Source organism: Colletotrichum chrysophilum, assembly GCF_026319265.1.
Source record: "Colletotrichum chrysophilum strain AFK26 chromosome Unknown scaffold_6, whole genome shotgun sequence".
NCBI lineage: Eukaryota > Fungi > Ascomycota > Sordariomycetes > Glomerellales > Glomerellaceae > Colletotrichum > Colletotrichum chrysophilum.
Genome location: NW_026517293.1, coordinates 119,781 through 138,768, shown reverse-complemented (window position 1 = coordinate 138,768; position 18,988 = coordinate 119,781). Strand labels below are relative to the sequence as shown.

The 18,988-nt window shown below is 51.3% G+C and overlaps 4 protein-coding genes across 4 annotated transcripts; 1 reads left to right on the top strand and 3 right to left on the bottom strand.

Annotated features, from left to right (window-relative positions):
• Positions 1-1,501: 1,501 nt before the first annotated feature.
• COL26b_001352 (uncharacterized protein) lies at positions 1,502-2,545 on the top strand (the record flags this gene model as incomplete). The annotated part of the gene is made up of 2 exons (XM_053174305.1): positions 1,502-1,910; positions 1,971-2,545. 2 exons carry the CDS (start codon positions 1,502-1,504, stop codon positions 2,543-2,545), a joined length of 984 nt encoding a protein of 327 aa, XP_053041615.1.
• Positions 2,546-9,785: 7,240 nt separating this feature from the next.
• COL26b_001351 (uncharacterized protein) lies at positions 9,786-10,071 on the bottom strand (the record flags this gene model as incomplete). Its single annotated transcript, XM_053174304.1, is given in 2 exon segments — positions 9,786-9,794; positions 9,811-10,071. 2 exon segments carry the CDS (start codon positions 10,069-10,071, stop codon positions 9,786-9,788), a joined length of 270 nt encoding a protein of 89 aa, XP_053041614.1.
• Positions 10,072-14,727: 4,656 nt separating this feature from the next.
• Positions 14,728-16,374, bottom strand: COL26b_001350 (uncharacterized protein; the record flags this gene model as incomplete). The annotated part of the gene is made up of 1 exon (XM_053174303.1): positions 14,728-16,374. One exon carries the CDS (start codon positions 16,372-16,374, stop codon positions 14,728-14,730), a length of 1,647 nt encoding a protein of 548 aa, XP_053041613.1.
• Positions 16,375-18,200: 1,826 nt separating this feature from the next.
• Positions 18,201-18,707, bottom strand: COL26b_001349 (uncharacterized protein; the record flags this gene model as incomplete). Its single annotated transcript, XM_053174302.1, has 1 exon — positions 18,201-18,707. One exon carries the CDS (start codon positions 18,705-18,707, stop codon positions 18,201-18,203), a length of 507 nt encoding a protein of 168 aa, XP_053041612.1.
• Between the last annotated feature and the right edge of the window lie 281 nt (positions 18,708-18,988).

Here is an 18,988-nt window from a genome sequence, read left to right as displayed (position 1 = left end):
GAGGGCAGGGCTTGCTGGCCACCCCCGCATTCGAGTCTACCGCAATCCGTGGCCCCGACCCTATCGCCATGTTCCCTGTCGCCGTCGTATCGCCCCTCCATGCCGAATCCAAAGAGCCAATCCTTGGCGTTCCATTGCCTGTCGCCAGTCCCGGCTTGGGGGGCTTCAGTCGCTGTCTGCCCAGGAAAATGTGCGACTGGTGTTCGTCTGCGGCTTGCCCGAGCTAAAATCAGCGCACAGGCTTTGGCGCGGCCTGGTTTGAGCTGCCAGATGGATGTCAAGAGTCAAGACACCAACACTCATTACAGCGAGACGAGATGAAAAAGACTAAAGTGCATCGTTCAACATGCGGTGGACGGGACAAGACCGGCAATCAGTCGCGACCACGGCAATGCGGCAATGGAAACGCAACGGTTCAACGGCGAGGTCTGCGGCGGCATCGCGTGAAGGGCTCTGATCATTCGTCTACATCGAACCGTCGACATGCCGTGAGACATGTGCCCAGAAACGCCAATACCGCATCGACAGGGGCATTCTAAGTTCGACCACCAGCACCCAAGAAATACCAAGAGCAATACTGGAGCTTGCCGAGACAACAACGTGCTCGTCGACTCGTCCAAGCCGTCCAAGCTCCCACCACAAGACCCCCGAGACCCTCTTGGTGCCTCTGAGCCCATTACTCAACCTATCACCAGCCTCCTTGGCAGTCTCCGCCCATTATCAACCGGTTGCCACGCTGCCGTGCCATGCCCGCGATTGTCTCTTGCCAAGCATGCGCCCTCACGCCCAGAATCCTCCTCATTGGTGCCGATGCCAGCGCCGCGCCTCGCCAAAGACCTTGGGAGCGGGACAGGCGGAGCACAAGAAGCAAGCCCATTCCACCTGATTCACTCCATTTCAGCGCCTATATGCCCACGGTAGCCCACCGCCGGCCGTCACTATCGTTTGCTTCTTCTCTGCCAGTTTTTTTCTCGCTGCTGCTACGGACACTGCTGCTGCCGCTGCCGCCAGCCACCCCAAGCACCCAAGCATCCAAAGCCCGAAGCCAAGAGAGCCTTTGCCTGCTTTGCCTAGCCTTGCTTGCTTGGAGCACGCAGTAATAGCTGCACGAGAGGGACAGGCCACCGCCAGATGCCCCTCCATTTTCCTTTCGTATGACGCGTTGCGAGTCCCCCAGCCGGCAACCATCTGCTCCTGCTGGGTCCCATCTCTCCGCTCCCTTGCTGCCGCTTATTATTTCAGGCCCAGCAAGGTACGGCTGCATTCTGTCCTAGGGGTTGTTCATCAGTCGATCTGCTCTGTTTTTTTTTTTTCTCCTCGGTCGTCGCTCCGTCTGTTAAGACGTCCCGTGTCGAGCTTCTTCACCATCCCCGATTCCTATTATTTTGCGACGGACGATAGACGGAATAGTGGCACGGCATACCACACGAAGGCCGAATGCCTCCTCCCCGAACACGACGTCTAAGCTCCTCCGGCCTTTGACCCACGCAGAGTCCAGACCATGTTCTCAAATACACGACTCCTCCTGTCAGCACTCGCTGTGACAACATTACTTGCGACATCATCCGCCGTCGCCATCGAAGCTCGACAAGGCCCCGGCCCCGTCAACGAATGGATCACCGTCGATGAGGAAGGTCAACCGAAAACCATCACACCATCAGTCGTCACCAGCAATGGCGCTCGCACCACCCTCAGCCCGCCGCCGTACTCGCTTACCGGCAGCGTGTTCACCGTCACCGCGACCAACGGCGCTCTCACAACAAGCACCGGCGTGCCTCCGCCGCCGCAAGCCAGCAACACGTTAGGATTTGGAGGAGTATTTTCCGTATGCAACAACAACCCTGGCACCGACGCTCCCTTCTGCCAGCCGCGACGTGGTAGTACTCTGCACGTGGAGACAACGTACTACAGTAAGCTTAAATCAAGTCTGAGTCGCGGCCCCTCCCCCAACTAACCTTTTCTCCCTCTAGTCACCTGGGACACTACCTTCTTCGAGGACCCAAACACGCCAATTGGAATCGTCGGGTATGATGTCAGTAACACCGGAAATATGGATGCGGCACCCGCATTCTCCGTAACAAATATCCGCGGCGGCGATGGATGGGCGTACTGGACCCCACGCGTCGGCGATCTCGAAGAGAAAGACTCGAATAACATGACCCTCATCCTCATGTACAACGACCCCATCACAGACGAGCAGCAAAACGTCACCGGTCCCGTCTTCACCATCCGCCCAGCACTCGACATCGACGGCAGCTCCAGCTCAAGTCCGAACCTTGTCGCCATCATACTCCCCGTCATCCTCATCACCCTAGCCATCGTCGGCGTAATGCTCTGGCTATGCTTCCGCCGACGCCGCCGTCACGCGGCCGCCGCTGCCGCAGCAGCAGCAAAATACCACGAAACCGTCGCCGGTCCGCCAAGAAGCCGCGGACTGAAGAACGACGCGAATATCCAACTCGAACCAACGAGTCCACCGCCCCACTCGCCCGGGCGGAATGTTTTCCAGGAGGAGGTGCGTAGGCAGGAACGGGAACGAACTTAAAACTACTTCTTTTGGGAACTGCAATGACTGATGGTGATGACTTCAAAAGGCCCTGTCCGATGAGAAACGTCGCCATCGGACGTCATGAGACTCGCGCGGTGACGTCTTTCCAGCGATGTTCTTTTTACAACAATACCCTTATGGGGGGAGATAATGATCAAATATCACGAATCAAAATATGGACGCTATGCATCCTCTTTCAACGTTCACCACTGTTGCCCATGCCCGTGAGTTCTCGCCAGGAGGGTGCCTGTGCAAGTAACGGCACCCGAGGCCTGTGAACGACCTTCAGTGTGTGTGAGAGTAGACAGATCTGCACTGTTTGCCCGCCGTTTGTCTATCATACTACGCCCAAGACAGTGCTGAATGACTTTGGGGGGTTTTCTGCTGATATCGCACCGGGTTGGGCCACTGAAGTGGGATACGGAAGATGCTTGCTCGTTGTGAAGCTCGTGATCACGCGAAACAACATGACCTTCAAGGCAGCGACCTAGGTGACGCAACCAGGGGAGGGCGCCAAACTCCAACTCCAGACTGACAAACTCCAATGTCGTATTCAGCAGGATGATGAATCTAGCAACGAGCAAGACATGTCACCTGGCATGAAAAACCGCTACGTTGCGTTAGATCTTACTTAGATGGGAGACACCCTAGATATGACGAGGCCCAACCCAGAACAGAAACAGACTCCGATACTCAATCAGTCTACCGGCTTACTCCGTGTCCCTTCTAAGTCCCAAGCCCATCAGCTATGCGATCTAGCTCTTCCATGAAGTACCCAACCGAAGACATCTCCGACTCTACTGAACTTTCGTCATCTTCAAATATCAATCTAACCCCCAGATCTTCGATTCCCTGCAGATTTTCTTTCGTCAGAGGCTTCCCATCCAGCTCATCCAGAACTTCGGACATGCGGTCTTTCCAGTAGGTCTCAAAGAACTCAGAGACGTCGCACTCCATGCTCTCGAACGCTGCCTCGAACTCAGGAACCAAGTCTTCCAAGTACTTAATCCGTATAGCGTCTTCGTCGTTAAGATTATTGATCTCCTGTTCGTCGATACCTGTCCGCCAGCCGTTCCGACAGCATGTGTGACGGATGGACAGCTTCTCGAACGTAGCTACTCGTATTACAATCGCCACGGAGCTAGGGTCCAAGCCCCAAAACCTTTCGGAGTTGGCCATTTAATCTCCCAAACGAGTCGCCAGACCTCTTCTCTTCCATCCATATCTTGAGACCCACGAATTAGACAGGCGCGCTTTGCATAGGATTGTTAATGGATGGCAACCGTTCATAGAGCACTTGCATCTGCACTCGTCTTCTGGAGATCTGTGCTGTGCCAGCTTACCACTGCTGCGAACTAAAGCCCAAAATTCCTTGGGGTCGATGTCCGGCCATTCTGATAATTCTGATACAAAGAAAATGCCATGTGTCGCCGTATACCCTGGCACGCAATCTGGCATCTGCTTTAATGGGTCCGCTCCGAGCTTCATAAAAGCCTGGAATAATGAAGGGGATGTAATGATCATCAATGGCGTTCTCCCATTGACGTCAGGCGCATCAACTTCTTTAAACCCATTTGCGAACGCGAAACCCAAGATGTCCATTCTATTAATAAAGGGTTCTGAATAGCAGATGAGATGATAGATAGAGGCGCGTCTGTGATGTTTAGGTGTAATACGTCCTGTCCGAAGCCATCTCGGAATTTCAACATTTCGCCGCTCAAGTGCCTGGACAACTTCATGAATTCGGCTGTCTAAGATCGCGTCTTCTGAAATTCCGTACTCATTGATCTCCGTTGGCGAGAGACTTCCCAATGCAAGTTGCATCAAAGCCTTTCGTCGGTTGCCTAGATGATGAATGACAGCTTCTTGGCACCGCGCGGATGCCGACATCAAACAGTCCATCAACGGATACTCAAGATCGATTCGGCAATTCAACTCCAGCAACTTGAAGACCATTGCTGCACAGAGACAGCTAGTGGGACACATAGAATCGTCTGGTTCCAAGCAAAGCTTCTGGCTCTGTATAAGGGCGTAGAACAGCTTGGAATATTTTCCTTCGTCTGCATTACGCAAAATGTGGCTTCCCAAATGAACCATGAGAAGATCGAAGCCTTCTGGCCACGAGATGAGGAGCTCTAGTGGCGTGAATCCGAAAGTGTTCGGTTCTGAAAGTTGCCATGTATGAAGACCTTTTTGCAACGCTTTAACAAACGCCGGTCTATCTTCATACACTATGGTTGTGTGAAGACAACTTCCATAGTCTTTCCAGGCAGCGTCACCAGCTTCGACAAATCACCACTAGTAGGAGAATGATACTTACATGGCATGTCTCCTGGAGATCGCATGAATAACTCCTGGAAGAATGCGATATATGATATCCCGTAATGAAACACATGTGTATCACATTCATCAGGAATCAAAAGATCAGACATCAAGATCGACTCGCCTGAGAACTCGTGTGATTCAGACATGATTTGTGTGCTGAAGGCAAACCACCAAAACATAAGATGGAGGGGAACCCTGGTATGAATTGAATAAGAAATTGCTAGTGCTTCAAGCGAGCAGAATGGCTGTTTACTCACTCTCCATTCGAATTTGGATGGTTTCTAGGCACACCAACTGCGACTAGAAATTGAATTAAAGGCTTCAGCCTCTCTGCGGAGCGTATATTGACGGCGACACCTGGGTAGCAGGCAGCGTGGAGCAATGTTCCTTCTGACGAATGGATGTCCTTAGGGGAGGCCTTTTTAGTTGTGAAGATCCATCTCAAGTTGTCAATTCCTTTCTGCAACACGAGCGAGAAGTCTCCGGACTCTAGCGTTATAGAAGCCTTTTGAATGATCTCGACGGTGTTCCATGCTGGAGAATTGTTTCGAAAACAATACATCGTGAGCGGAGTCGATAGACTAAAGCCTCCGGCACCGAAAGATGCAGCCATTGGAATATCGATTGCGGCCGACAAAACTAGCCGAGACAACTTGCCTGATATAACGAAAGACCAACCCTTTCGTGAAGGGCTAATGCCGGCCAGTGGACAGTCCAACATATGTACTTGATGCCCGTAACGCTTAGTCGTAAAACGTGCAGGGCCAAAACGTCGCACGCTTTGGGTCCTCATTATGCTTGATCTACATTGACAGCGAAAGGGATTGTTTGCGCCTGTGACACTGCGTTTAATGTCTTCATGGGAGTCCCTGATCCCTAATCCTTGTCGGTTGAGTGTAGCTTCGGTACAGACCGACCGTAACACGTCAGGTTTTGACAGCAGTCGCTTCAATACAATAGCAACGTCAGGAGAAGTGAGCACTTGAAGGACATCTCCGACTTGACTCCGTAAGCAGGCCATTTGGATGGTTGTGTTCTCCATATGTTCCTGAACGTGGGGGACGAAAGCCTCGAGATCTAAGGTCATTCGCGACATGTTGTTTGACAATGCTCCTAAATAATGCCGAGTCTGGGTTAAGTGTTGAAGTATACCGTCGAATTTGAAACTGGAACATGTGTTGAGTTTGGTCAATCTGTTCTCAATGCTGCCAAGTGCGTTCACACTGTTGATCCCCATCCGACTAGCACTGCGTTAGCCATAATAGCACCTTAGAAGATGGCCATTTAATCTCACATTTCTTGCATTTGGAGCGCTGCTTGCAAAGCCTTATCTGCTTGTCCAAGGTAGTTCTGTAGATGATTAAGATGATCCCGTCGAAATGGAAAGGTTACCCTCGTCTTCCGGTCTTTGAGCCAGTCCGAAAAGGACTTCGAGGGGTCCTCATTCAAGCGAACGGTGTCCATGAAGGATGACAAATTGGTAAACTCTGTCTTTACGGATGATATAGCTTCACCAATTTCAAATCCAGCACCATTTGCTGCGGCTGCAATATCATCTTGTATACCCTCTAGTAGGCATAGTCGTCTTTGCAATGACTCGCAAAGCCGAGAAGTTGAGGCGATGTCGTCTTGATGCCCTTTGATGCCGTCGAGATATTTGATGATCCCAGAGCAGGCCTGGAGCCCGAGGGAAACCACGCCGACGACCGTCCCGAGTACTTCTGCCATTGCTGGAGGCTCCACCAACAATCTGTGCTGCCTCGTCCCTTCGGTAAAGGGAATACGTATTGCGTTGAAGAATAAGTGGCGGGGTTATACCGAGTTGCTTTGTTGAAATCCAACATGTTTTGGCCGCCCGTCCGGCAGCAGTCAAAAAGTCGGAGTATGAAGAGAAAAAGGAAAGGAAAGAGGGAAAGAGTGAAGGATGGGGAGAAATCGCGACAATCCCTCGGACTTGTTTTCAGGCTAACGAATGAGAAAGCGACGCTAAAGTGAGGCGGTATGGCTGGCATGCAGATAATTCACACTCGCGAAGCATTGAGCCACTGGCTCGCTGAGGTGCGTGATCCAGATCCGAACGTGGTCTTTATTGATTGATCAGAATCACCTACCACCAGGCACCCAATAACGGAACATAGTCAAAGTGCAGTTTCCTCGATGGTACGGCTGATTCAGCCTGCAAGGCGTTTTAGGTGCATCAGATATGCGTCATCCTTTCTACGTGTACCCGGATCGTTCCTCGTAGCTACTTGTCCAAGAGTGAAATTCTCCACTTTCTGGTCATTCTTGATCTAATTCTCGATGCCAATGTTAGGATCGACCGCAGGAGGCTGCCAACGCATGATTCTAGAAGTCCTGCCTGTGAAGCTTCACTCCATTAGCTTGTCCAACTCCTTGATCCAATATCCCGGCTTGTAGTAGTAATCCTCTTCCTCGGGGCCTTCGACTTCAACCTTAACGGTAATTCCAAGTCGTTCAATCCCCTTAATGTTCTCATCTGTGAGATGTTGTTTATTGAGGTCTTCGGTGACGCGGTGCATCTTGTCTTTCCAGTGTGTGCTAAGGAAGTCGGAAAGACGAACCTTAGTCTGCGCTAGCTTCCTTTCGAACTCAGAAACAAGGTCTTCAAGTATATGGATCAGGGGCGCGTCTTACTCCCAGAGCTCTTCGATGTCCTCGTCCTTTGAAGGAGTCCCTTCGTTCCCCAAGGAGAACAGCACGTATGGCGTATCTTCAGAGCTTCGAACGTAGCGACTCGTATCGTAACTGATTTGAAATGCCAATCCGGGTCCCCATGGCTCTCAAAACGACACAACAGTGACAAAATCCACTTCAAAAGGTTACTTCGCCGTCTAACCCTCCAATTGGATCTATAACTCTTCCACATGATTGTGTACGGGTGACAGCCGTCGACGGAGCAATGGCAGCGACACATATCTGTGAGTGAAGAGTTTCTGAATAACTCATACTGGTTTTGAGCAACAATTTCAAAGTTTCTCCCATGTACTTCTTTGTCTGCCCAGTCGACTGAGTCCATAATTCGATGCTTCGCAGTGTACCCAGCGGCAGATTCAGGTATTTCGATATCTTGATTCTCTCCATGATTGTTCATCGCCAAAAGATTGGTGAGGTGACAGCTGGGACTACGAAACATCGATGGCGTATTTCCGTCCGCGTCAGGTACGTCAACCTCGTGAAATCCTTTTGAATAGGCAATGTCAACGAGGCGTCCGACCTCCGTTCCAGTTTGCAACAACACATGGTATATGGATGCCGACTTTTGACGATCCTGCTGTCGCTGGGAAATCCCCGTGTGAAGTCTTTGGTGTATGCTGATACCATGCTGGTTCAGTGCGTGTAATACGTCATTTGTCTGAATATCTAGCAAGACACCCTTGCTGAGTCCAAATTTCTCAATCTCTTTCGGGGAAAGCTCCGCCAGAGCCAACTCTGTCAGCTTGTTTCGCCGACTTGTCAAAGCTTGAATTACTAACTCTTGGCACCTCAACGATGCTTTTGATAGCATAGACGCCCAGATGTAATCAATTGAAATTCGACAATCAGCTTCCAAGAGTAACCTAACACTTTCAGCACAGTGGCATGATACTGAGCATCTCGTTTCCCGAGACCCAGAACAGCTTCTCCCACTCCAGAGCATAGCACAATTCAGCGCCTTAGCCGATCCACTATCATTGGAAGATACAGCGGAGTTTCCTAATTTTTGGAGAACAAGCTTTAGACCTAGAGGCCAGAGTGCGAGAAGCTCTAATGGTGTTAAGTCGAAGGCACCAGTTTCCGAGAGTTCGGTTCCTAGAGCATGGGTTTGTAGGAATTCAATCAATGAAATCTCGTCTTGTCGCAGTATCATCGTATGGAAGTCATCGCCATACCCTTTGATGAAATGTCAGCCATATGAAGAACGAGCTTCGTCGAAATTTGAATCCTTACATTCAGACATTGTTGGGTACGTGCTGACCAGCTGAGGGAGAAAGCCTACATCAATTGCGGCACCATAGCGTTTCCCCCAAGACACCGAGATGAGAGACAAGTCATCAGGCCATAAGATATCAAAGTTTCGCGTCCTAGACCTACGTGAATAGTCGTCGGATACATTCGTGTGATGTTCCAAATCATAGGCGGAGAAATAAGCCATCCACGAAAAAAGCTGGTGGGAAGGCAACCTGTAATCATAATGCGGTACTTAGTTAGTGTATTGCTTCATGTCGACACTAAACGCTGGAGACATACCTCCCCCTCGAGCAGGGACGGTCCCTTGGCACTCCAATATCGACGAGAAATTTCAACAGAGGACTAATCAGCCCCATGTCCGATCGAGGGTGAAAACCGAACCGCAGTCCACTAGAAGCATAATGGAGCAAATTTTCACCGTCGCTATCCACATCAAACGGAGATGCATTGCCAGTCTTGAACATCCATTGTAAGGCCTTGATTCCTTTGTTTAGGACGGCGGGAAATGTCTCGGGATCCATTGAGGCAGACCTCCATAATTTGTCAAAGACTTTCAGAACTGGAGACCAGTGGTTCACATGATAAACCCTGAATGTTGGTGATAGGCTGAAGCCACCCGCTCCATGCGACAAAGACATAGAGACTGTAATTGCCGTCGACAAAATGTTGCGGAAGACTGTTGCAGAAACTCCTAGAGACCATCGAGTTTCCGATGAGCCAATCTCGGAGAATTGACATCCCAACGCGTGTGCCTTCTCCTGATAACTCTCTTTCACGAAGAAGCCAGGTCCAAGGCCTCTTCTCATTTGTTTCCGAGTTCGTCGTCCCTTACATTGGCAGCCCATATATTGTAGCTCAGGATAGCTGATCCTCTCCTGGTTTCCATTAGAAGTCATAGTTCCTGGTACTTTTTGGCCCAAGCAGACGTCGTCACAAACAATTCTTAGAGCATCTGGTTTTGACACCACCCTCTTGAACACCATCTCTGACTCAGTCGAGTCCAAAGCTTGCATAATTTCCGCAAGTTGGCTTTGCATACTAGACATTCCAACGGTTGAGACCTCCATGTGCTTCTGGGCCTGGGCCTTGAACGAGTCAAATGTGACACCGATTTGAGACAGGTTGTTGTTGATCAAGGTCATCGTGTCATTGCATTGTGCTGATTGCAGAAGCAAGTTGTCCACTTTGCCGCCGATGTGATTCTCGCTTGCCGTAGTATTTGTCTCCATTGTGAGGACAGTCATGTCGCCCTGAATCGAAATTGCCCTGTCTGTCTGGAGTGAATGGCATAGACGAGAAGCGGAGGCTATCTCGTCTCGGTGGTCTTTGATGCCGTCAAGGTATTTCGTGACTCCCGAACATACCTGGAGGCCTAGGGATATCACGCCCACAACCGTCCCCAGCAACTCTACCGTAGCAGATTCCAACGATCTGTGTCTGATGCGCTGTCCAAGTAATTGATCAAGAATAGCGACGAATGGATGAGTTAATTGAGCGATGAAATTTAATCGGACACCTGATTTGAAAATTGAGCAAACAAATTGAAGTTTCGCTCGGAAGGGTAAGAAGACAATGTATAAGGGGGTTTGAGGAGGGAGGGGTGGGGGGCGGTCGCCAAAGATGATTAATTTGTATGTCCGATAACAGGCTGGCGAACGATAGAGCCTTGGGAGGGCGTCATGCAGATGCACTGCCGTTGTGGCGCAGCGGTTCGCCTCATTCCCATCGGGCCTAGACGTGTTGTTCCGTGATTGATCAGATCCAGCTTACAGCCCCAGAGCATCTGCGTCGAAAAGAGCTCCTCGTTCAGACAGATTTATCCATCACATGCGTACTGTTGTGGAAAGAGGTGGATTTCAGAGACCAGACATTACATATTACTTAGATTAGTATGGATGGTAGTTTTGGCGCAGTCCCATCAGCCCAATAAGATGCCGTATCCTGTGCCTGCGGTAATCCGGGTCCACGTACCCACGTCTGGCCCGGCTATGCTATTTCCGCTTACCCCGACCCAGCGTTGAAGAACAGCCCCCTGCGCCCGTTCAATATTGACCATACCTTGCCTTCTTCCGACCTCCATAAACACTGATTTTGCTAGACCTTGGTCATGATCCGTCACGGCCTCGCATGCAGCCACGTATAAAGGCCACAAGAGCGCGTTTGCGGGTCCCCCAGAGGCGATGACCGCCATGCAGCTTTCCAGAGACAGATGAGTGTTCTTTTGAACTTCGGGATGACTGATCGGGTAGCCATAGACAGTTCGATGTAGATAGACCAGTGCGCTATGGCGATAGGCTTGGGCGTTATGAACCATGGCCTCGAGATGCTGATGCTGAGCGTTCCCATCTTCCTCCAGAGACATCAAGATGTTACTCGGGTCGACGGATGGCTGCCAGCTTTGAAGGGCCTTCTCTGTCGATTTTGTTATTGACTCGTATTCGACCCTGAGAACGGCTGCTTTGGTTCCTTGATTGGCTGCGATAGCTGCTTCAAGATCCTCCTTCAGCGACATTGCGATGCTGAGACGGTACAATACTGGCCATAGGTCGCCCACTAGCCCCATGAAAGGATCCGCGTGGGTGGTGTCGTTCGGCTTTGGGGAGGTCATGACTGCTAACGGGTATGTGTAGTCTGACACCGACACTGCTGAAACGGGACTCATCCCAAGTGATAAGGAAGAGATCACGTCATAGTAGTGAAAGGCCTTTGTATGCTGTCAGTTGAGCAACTCTGGTGTGTTCCGTCATGTCCCCGTACCTTCTCCAGAAAACAGACTGCAGTACTTCGTTCGGATTCGGGGATGGAGCTGATGACCAGAAACGCTGCTTTCAAGTGTCCGACGAACATGTCAGGGGCATTAGATGACGTGAGCTAGGAAGTCAGCTACAATCCTCCCAAGTTCAAGCACAAGTGCCGCACTCACTGCCTCATAATATGCCAACAGCATAACGGTTGCGAGAACCTCTTCATGCTGGCATTTCCACTGCACCAACTCGAACGCACCCTTCGCCGCCAAAGCTCTGTACTCGGACGAGTGTCTAGACTCATAGACGCCAGTGTGCTCCAAGTGGCCACAGGCAAAAGCACAGATCGCATGGAAGACAGGTGAGTTGTCATAGGCAAGGGGTAGGATGAGGTCCTGGAAAGAGTTGTGCGGTTGTTCGACAAAGACGATGAGCCGTGACAGGGTGCTGCAGAAGTGATGCAAGAGCTTTCGACTTTGTGAGTCTGTTGTCAGGTCGGAGAATATTGGGAAGGGTAGCTCAAGAGACAGTGACATGGGGTCTGCTGAGCCAGATCGGGCTGATACTGAATCGTCGAAGATGCTGTTGGTGAGGATTGAGCAGACCTCTGACTCGCTGCTGTTCCCCAAAGTGTCGAACAACTCCATTGACTCGTCTAGGTCCATGTTGCAGAAGTTTACGTCCAGCTGCGGAGAGACCGTGAGGTCAATGGTCTCTTCAGGTGGACGGCTGGGAGTTGGTTTTGTGACTGCGAAAGTATGTATGAACCCCTCCTCAGGCTTGAGTTCCCTTCCCGCGAAGATGTTCCGAGCCTTCTTCGATGATGGTGACGCCCTCTTGGTAGTCTTAGACCGCTTTGGCTCAACGACTTCATATGTGCAAGTCAATCCCTTGAGGGAGCAGCGCGTGCACTCGGGCTTGCGCTCGCAACATTTCTTCCGCGCTTCTCTGCTGTACGTTGATTAGATCATTGTGGAATCAGATAGGTCAACAGCGGCATACCATGAGATGCAACCTGGCTGTTGTGTTAGTAACTAATTCTTGAATCACGATCTCTAGTTTCTTGTGAGATGTTTACCTGTTTTGGTTCTTTGCCTGCGGACATTGGGTGGTAGAGACTTGGAAACCAACATGGCCACAGAAGATCTTCAGTAAAGGCTGAGCCACATCAAGCCCTAGCTTGGAAGCCAAGGTACGACATGAAACTAAATAGAGAGTCCAAATAAAGGTGCCCTGACTAGTCCATGGGCGGCGTACTACCGGGTCGTTTTGAACACTCTCTCACTCATTCGACCTGGGGAAGACGTCGTAGTCGGGAACAAGGATGGCATTCAAACTAGGTTGATCCCATGATCTTCACTTTCGGGACTCGATATTGCGAGGCCATGTGGGCGCCATGTGGCAAGCCCAGCTGAACTCGACATCAGACGGAGGTGAGAGAGAGCTTACCCCTCCTCAGCCACAAATTGGGATTTGCACGCATCCTTGGGCTCTAAGCTCCCAAAAGCAGGCAAAGATCGTCGTCGTTTCGTCAGTATCGGGTCTGCAGAAGCTCATGTTGGTGGTACAGCGTGCGGTGGAATACTCCTTCTACTCTCCTTCATGGAAGTCACGTCCGAGAGAGGCGCTAAAACGGTCTGTAATACCGTGCTTGAACAAAGCTCATGCATAAGCTTTGCCCCGTAAGAAGATTAAGCTGGGAAACAAAAACCGGATTCTCCTCTCTGGCCTTTCCTATCTTGTGCTCAAACACGCCCGAAAGGTGTTTAGCTCAGGCCGTTGAGCGGTCGGCACTGCAGTACCCCACAAGTTCCATGGGTATTTTGACAAGCATGAACATGGCGTGAACATCGGAGACGCCAATTGACGTGACAGCTCTGAGATTACCATCGGAACTGGGGCAATGCGGGGAACCACACGATCTCACCCCCGACTCTCACCTGTAACACGGGTGTATCCGTCCCTGTAGGCAACAATTATGTAGCAGCCAATCACGCATCGTCTTGTGTAAAGACGTCGAGATACGGGGTGGACGGCCACGTCTACCCCAGCTTCGAACCCCGCAAGCCGGTGTTTGTCATTATTCCATACGCCCGGTCGAGAAGGAAGACTAGCAGGGAACGGACGCCTGGCCAGTAGGAGGCTCAAAACCCGGCGCGAAGGTTCAGTCAGATTGTTGAAACATGCTTCTTATTGGGCAGACTGAGCTCCAACAGAGGCCGTGTCTGCGACCAAGACAAACTGTCACCGGGCATAAGGAGCCCTGCTAAGGTGTGGCTCAACATTGAGGCACGCTTTGAGCTCTCCCGGGGCCCGAAGGGATCTGGTGGCTGAACACGAAAGACGAAGGGTAATAGATCTTCATAATGCCGTTGCATTCTGATCTTTGTTCCACTGTGGCACTGGACTTTCAGTGGCTACTCGGAGGCCCCGATAAAATGTTTGAACAGAAGCAAGCTGAATCAACTCAAACTGGCCTGATTATACCTTATGATCACCATGAGACTGTGGCATCGTCTGGCTTGAAGATCCGCGCAGTATTCGTCAGCCCGGTACAGACAGTGTCCCCTTTCATTTGCCACGGAGACGACAAGCGCAAGACAATATGCTTAATGATCGGTTATATTGCATATCGGCACATTTCTGAGATTAGACCAGAATAAGACTCGTCTATGGTCTGCCACCATGATAAGGGTACATGTACCTGCACAATTGCGAGTATTCGTAACAGGTGTAAACGAGACACATCTAAGCCGGGGGCTGTTGTAGTCATGTATCTGTACCCTCCCTACTAATCTAGAGTCCGCAAAGAAGCCTACACTGTGGTGTTGACCAAAGAGGAGACAAAATGATGGAGGACCGTTGGTTCCGGTCGAAAAGTCTTCGGTAATCTCGTGTCTTATGCACTGCAACCCACCACCGTTTTCTCGCACTTCTCGTCACATCAAGAAGCGAAGTGGCTGGGATTCGATCCTTGCACGGAGAAATTGGCCTCGCTAAAGGCATCCTACGCCACAAATCTCGGCCGAGAGACACTGAGTAGGCATGGATCCCGGCGTGCTATCTCTCCCGATTCCCCACGGCGGACGGTTTCAGACGCATCTCGGGATTTTGCCGATGTATTCTCTCACTGATAAGTCACTAAGTCTCCCATCCAGACCCAAACAGCCAGCTAGGCGCCATCTCTCTGTCGGTTCGGAACCCTGTGCAAGCCGCGCTGACGCAAGCAAGGACGTCTCCGAAATGAAATTTCTTCCCGACTATCCCAGGCCCATAGTGTGCGTACTTGGCAGAGTTGGTCATGATCTGCTTGGATGCCGCTGGCACGATGGGTTCTTCTATCATGCACCAACATGTATCCGTGATGAACTGGGCGCCAAACGCTTCCAGCACATCGAGGTGGCCTAGCTTCAGTGCCTTTTGATAGATGTCGCGACTCGTTGTGATGATGACAGCAACGCTAGGCGACTTCGTCTTGTTCCTGCAAAGATCGGCGAGCTGTGCAAACTCCTCTACGGAGAAATGGGGGTTTCCCAGAGATACCATGTCCAAAGAAGGATCGGAAGCGGTGTTGAGCTGCTTCCAGGCCCTTCGGAGGCCGTTGACGTCAACGACTACCCGATCCAGGGACTCAGTTTGTCCGTCAAAGGAAGCTGCTTCTGGCGTAATAGCCCTCATGTGGAACATCGGCGCTGAGGAAGTCGTTGCAAAACCGGCGCCAAAGGCTTTCAGGTCGGACATAGTGGGGTTCGTCATCTCCATGCCGACGATGAATGGTATCTTTCCGCCAACGATGTCGCCGATGTGGTAGCCAAGAAGAGGGAACAGTGACTGGTCATGCCCGGGAAGTTGAGCCACTTCGATGATGATCTTTGGCTTCCTTCCCTCCGGAGTATGGCAGCCTGCATACGGTGCCCTGCCGGTCAAGGCGATGAAGACGTCGAGGTAATCCGGGTATTTCTGCGTGTGTGCTCCGAGGACGCTGTTCACAAAGACGACAGCATTTGACTCGGACCAGCCGACTTGCTCTCCGGCCTTGGGCTTGCTATCGAGGAGGTAGGGGGCACAGGTGAAGCTGAGCTTGGCACCGAGCTTGAGATAAGCCTCGCCGATCTTATCTCCTATGATGACTGCTTCTGAATCGGTGCCAAGCTCCTTCCATCGAAGCCGGTCGACGTTGAGTGAGTTGCAGGTTGAAGGCACCACAAACTGTCCACCGAGTGATAAAAGGTGCTCCGGTACATGAAGACTGCTCTTTCCGTTGTAGGCACACGCATCAATGTGAACTTGTGATACGTCAACAAGGCATTTCGCTCCTTGGAGAGCGGCAAAGGCAACGATAATTTCCATCGCAATGCGGCTTGCCTCTCCATGCTGACCGGAAAGAATATTCTCATCGGATGTGCTTAGGTTGATTCCTCTAGTGCTCCCGGGCTCAAGGGAAAAAGACACTTGGTTGGGCATGATTAACAACTGCTTGTCGCTGATCTCTACCTCTGACGCCCCACGCAACTTCTCAAAGTCCTCGTTACCTTGTAAGAAGATAACGGGTATGCGGCGGTCGAACATGGCCTCAGCGACCATGACACCTAAAGTCAGAATCATCTCAGGCTCCTGAAATATCAAAGCTGATGGTGCATTGCCGGTGAGAATGAGCTCAAGGAGTGCCCCACTGCCGGAACAGGAGCCCCGACCGCAGGGGATGGCCAGGGCCTTGCCCTTCACTGACGTGCCAAGCAGTCGATGATGAGCGTCGACGACAACGCCGGTTTTTGGGTCTACACCCATCATGAAGCTCAGTGGCACATCCGAAAAGACAAGAGGGCCATGGAAACAGCCCGGGATGACGCTGAGTCCTCTCATACTGGAACCATTCATGATGACTGTTGGACGGGTGACTGTTGACTGTCGAAAAATGGATGTTGAGGTGCGCAGTATATCAATGCCCAACACCCTGCTATACCGCTTCGGGATTACCTTCCTTTTCACCTCGTCAGTCAATGAAACGGGAAGGACACGACGAGATCAACGATGCTCCGTCGGAGACTCCGCACCTTATCGTGGGACCGGGGCGGATCCCCCGCACGGGCTTCGGGTAGGGTTTCCGGCCGGCATCGGTTCCGATAGCTTGTAATGGAGCTGAGCGGCTATTTGGTAATTCATTTTGACTCATAGGTCTTGTGCAAACCTATGTTGCGTCACCGGCCCTTTCGTCACACAGCTGAACAGAGTCGATCTATTGCTATCAAACCTAGGTCATAAGCCCCTAATCATAGCTGAAGAAGTAGCTCTTGTTGACAATAGCGTGAGGAACGTAGACATGGGGGCAATCGTAATCCCCAACTGAATCGCAAGGATCACTATCCTCATTGCAAGACATTGGAAGAGGCGAGCCCCCTTGCTCTTTTCCGTCTTCATCTTGACGCATGACCCACTCATCCTTGAGGACAGACTTGCTAAACCCATGCCTAAAGGCCAAGATTTCCATCTCCTTTGCCTCAAAATGCCTGCTCATCAAAAGCTCATCGTCTGTCACAATTCGCTTCCCATTTTTGCCATTCTCGGCTCGCATGCGCTTCATTCTCGTCCTATTGAGGATTTCTCTGGGCTCCGTTGGGTAGCACATAGACGCCCCTGCCGCATCGCGACTGCACAGTGGCACTAGAAAGCGCATATCAACGGATGTCGCCATTTGTTTGAACTGTTCCTTTCTCATATACTCCTCTTCCCCAAGAAGCTTGCTCAATGCCGGCTTCCAGAGAAACGACATCTCCAGATCCTCGAAATCATACTCCTCGCCGGGAAGATCGGTGTCGTTGGCAATTCTCCTCAGAGAGAAGATGTGCGGAAGCGGCGAGCTATCTGCCCATTGATAACTTGGAGAATAAGGCGGTCGGTCCTCTCGCGTCGCTCGCTTATGAGAAGCTGCCCAGCCACCACGGAAGCCATCAAGTATGTCGCCAATTTTGTAACGGCGTCGATTGAACATGATCCGTTTGTCAAGATTGCCCAAGCTTGTGAAGTGCTTCTCATTGAATACAGCGCGTTCCCCGTCGTCGGATAGTCGATCAAAATCGAGCATGAGTCTCTTCTCGTCAACTCTGATGAATCCGCCCTTGGGCGTCATGACAAAGAAGTCCAAGAAGACGTGCGTGACGCGGCTGTATCGGAGGTGATTTGAAGAAAAGACGCGCTCGGTGGATTTCCTTGAACGTCCGAGATACGCGGCGAAAGTTGAACCAGACGCGGGGCAGGTAGTCGCAATCCGTGATGCTACCGATGATCATCTCCCAAAGCTCCGGCGGGAGATACGCTGCGCCGCTTCTCTGCATATCGTCCGACAGCGTGTTCATGGAGCAGCTGAGAAGCTTGCCCGGCGATCGATTTGGGCCCCTCAATTTGAAAAGACGTGGGAAGGATGAGAAGTTTGTTGACTTGTTTGTTGGGGGGGAGGAAAAGGAATGTGAGCTGAGCTAATGGATTTGAGCCTGTCTTACTTGAATGACGTAGGCAACGTGGCCCACCACGAAGCGACTTTCGTTGCCCTTTGAAGCCCAACGTGCATGATTGCGATAAAGACACAAGCTGGCGGCTATGAGAATTTTGCTTCAACTTCACAAGGCTTTGCTCATGTGCGTTGTTTGCCAGATAGGGTCGTCGTCGACTTGCAAAATGGAAAACCCCTGGCGCTCCCAGAATCCGATGGCGCCTTCGAGGAACGGATGGGTATGGAGATACAACTTCGCCATCCCTGCATCTCTCGCTCTTTGCTCCAAGGCAGCGCAAAGTTTCGAGGCCAGTCCGGCGCGGCGCCAGGTTGGGTTGACGTAGAGTCTGACAAACTCCACAACGCCCTCGCGGCCGAGACCGAGCTCGGGAAACCGGTCGTCATAAGGCGCATAGCCAATGGCGGCAATGATTTGACCGTTGCCGTAAGCCGTCAAAAAAGCTCCGTTAGGGTTGTCCAGGTAAGTCTTGGAGAAGTTTTCAAGCTCTCGCTGAGCATGTTCATTTTGAGACTCTGCGTCTATCCACGGGAACATGACGGACCTAGCCTGTTTGATGAATTCGACGATGGCCGGGATGTCCTCGGACTTGGCAGACTGAATGGTGATCTCCATGACAAATGTTTGGGTAGCTGGAGGACCAGGTTTGATGCGATTTAGGGCGAGGCTTCTTTTGAATGTTCACAAATTGGAATGGAGTGTACGTGTAGAAAGAAGATTAAATTCAACACGATGCCTTGGCGCAAGAAAAATTGCTCTAATCTGCTCTAATCTAGAGGTTCGAAGCTCTTATCAGATCGTGACCCTCCTCAGCCCCGCAAGAGTGGGGGATACACTATGTGACCTTGATGGAACGGACCGCCGGCCAGGCCTGTGGCGCGCTATTTTTACGCTAC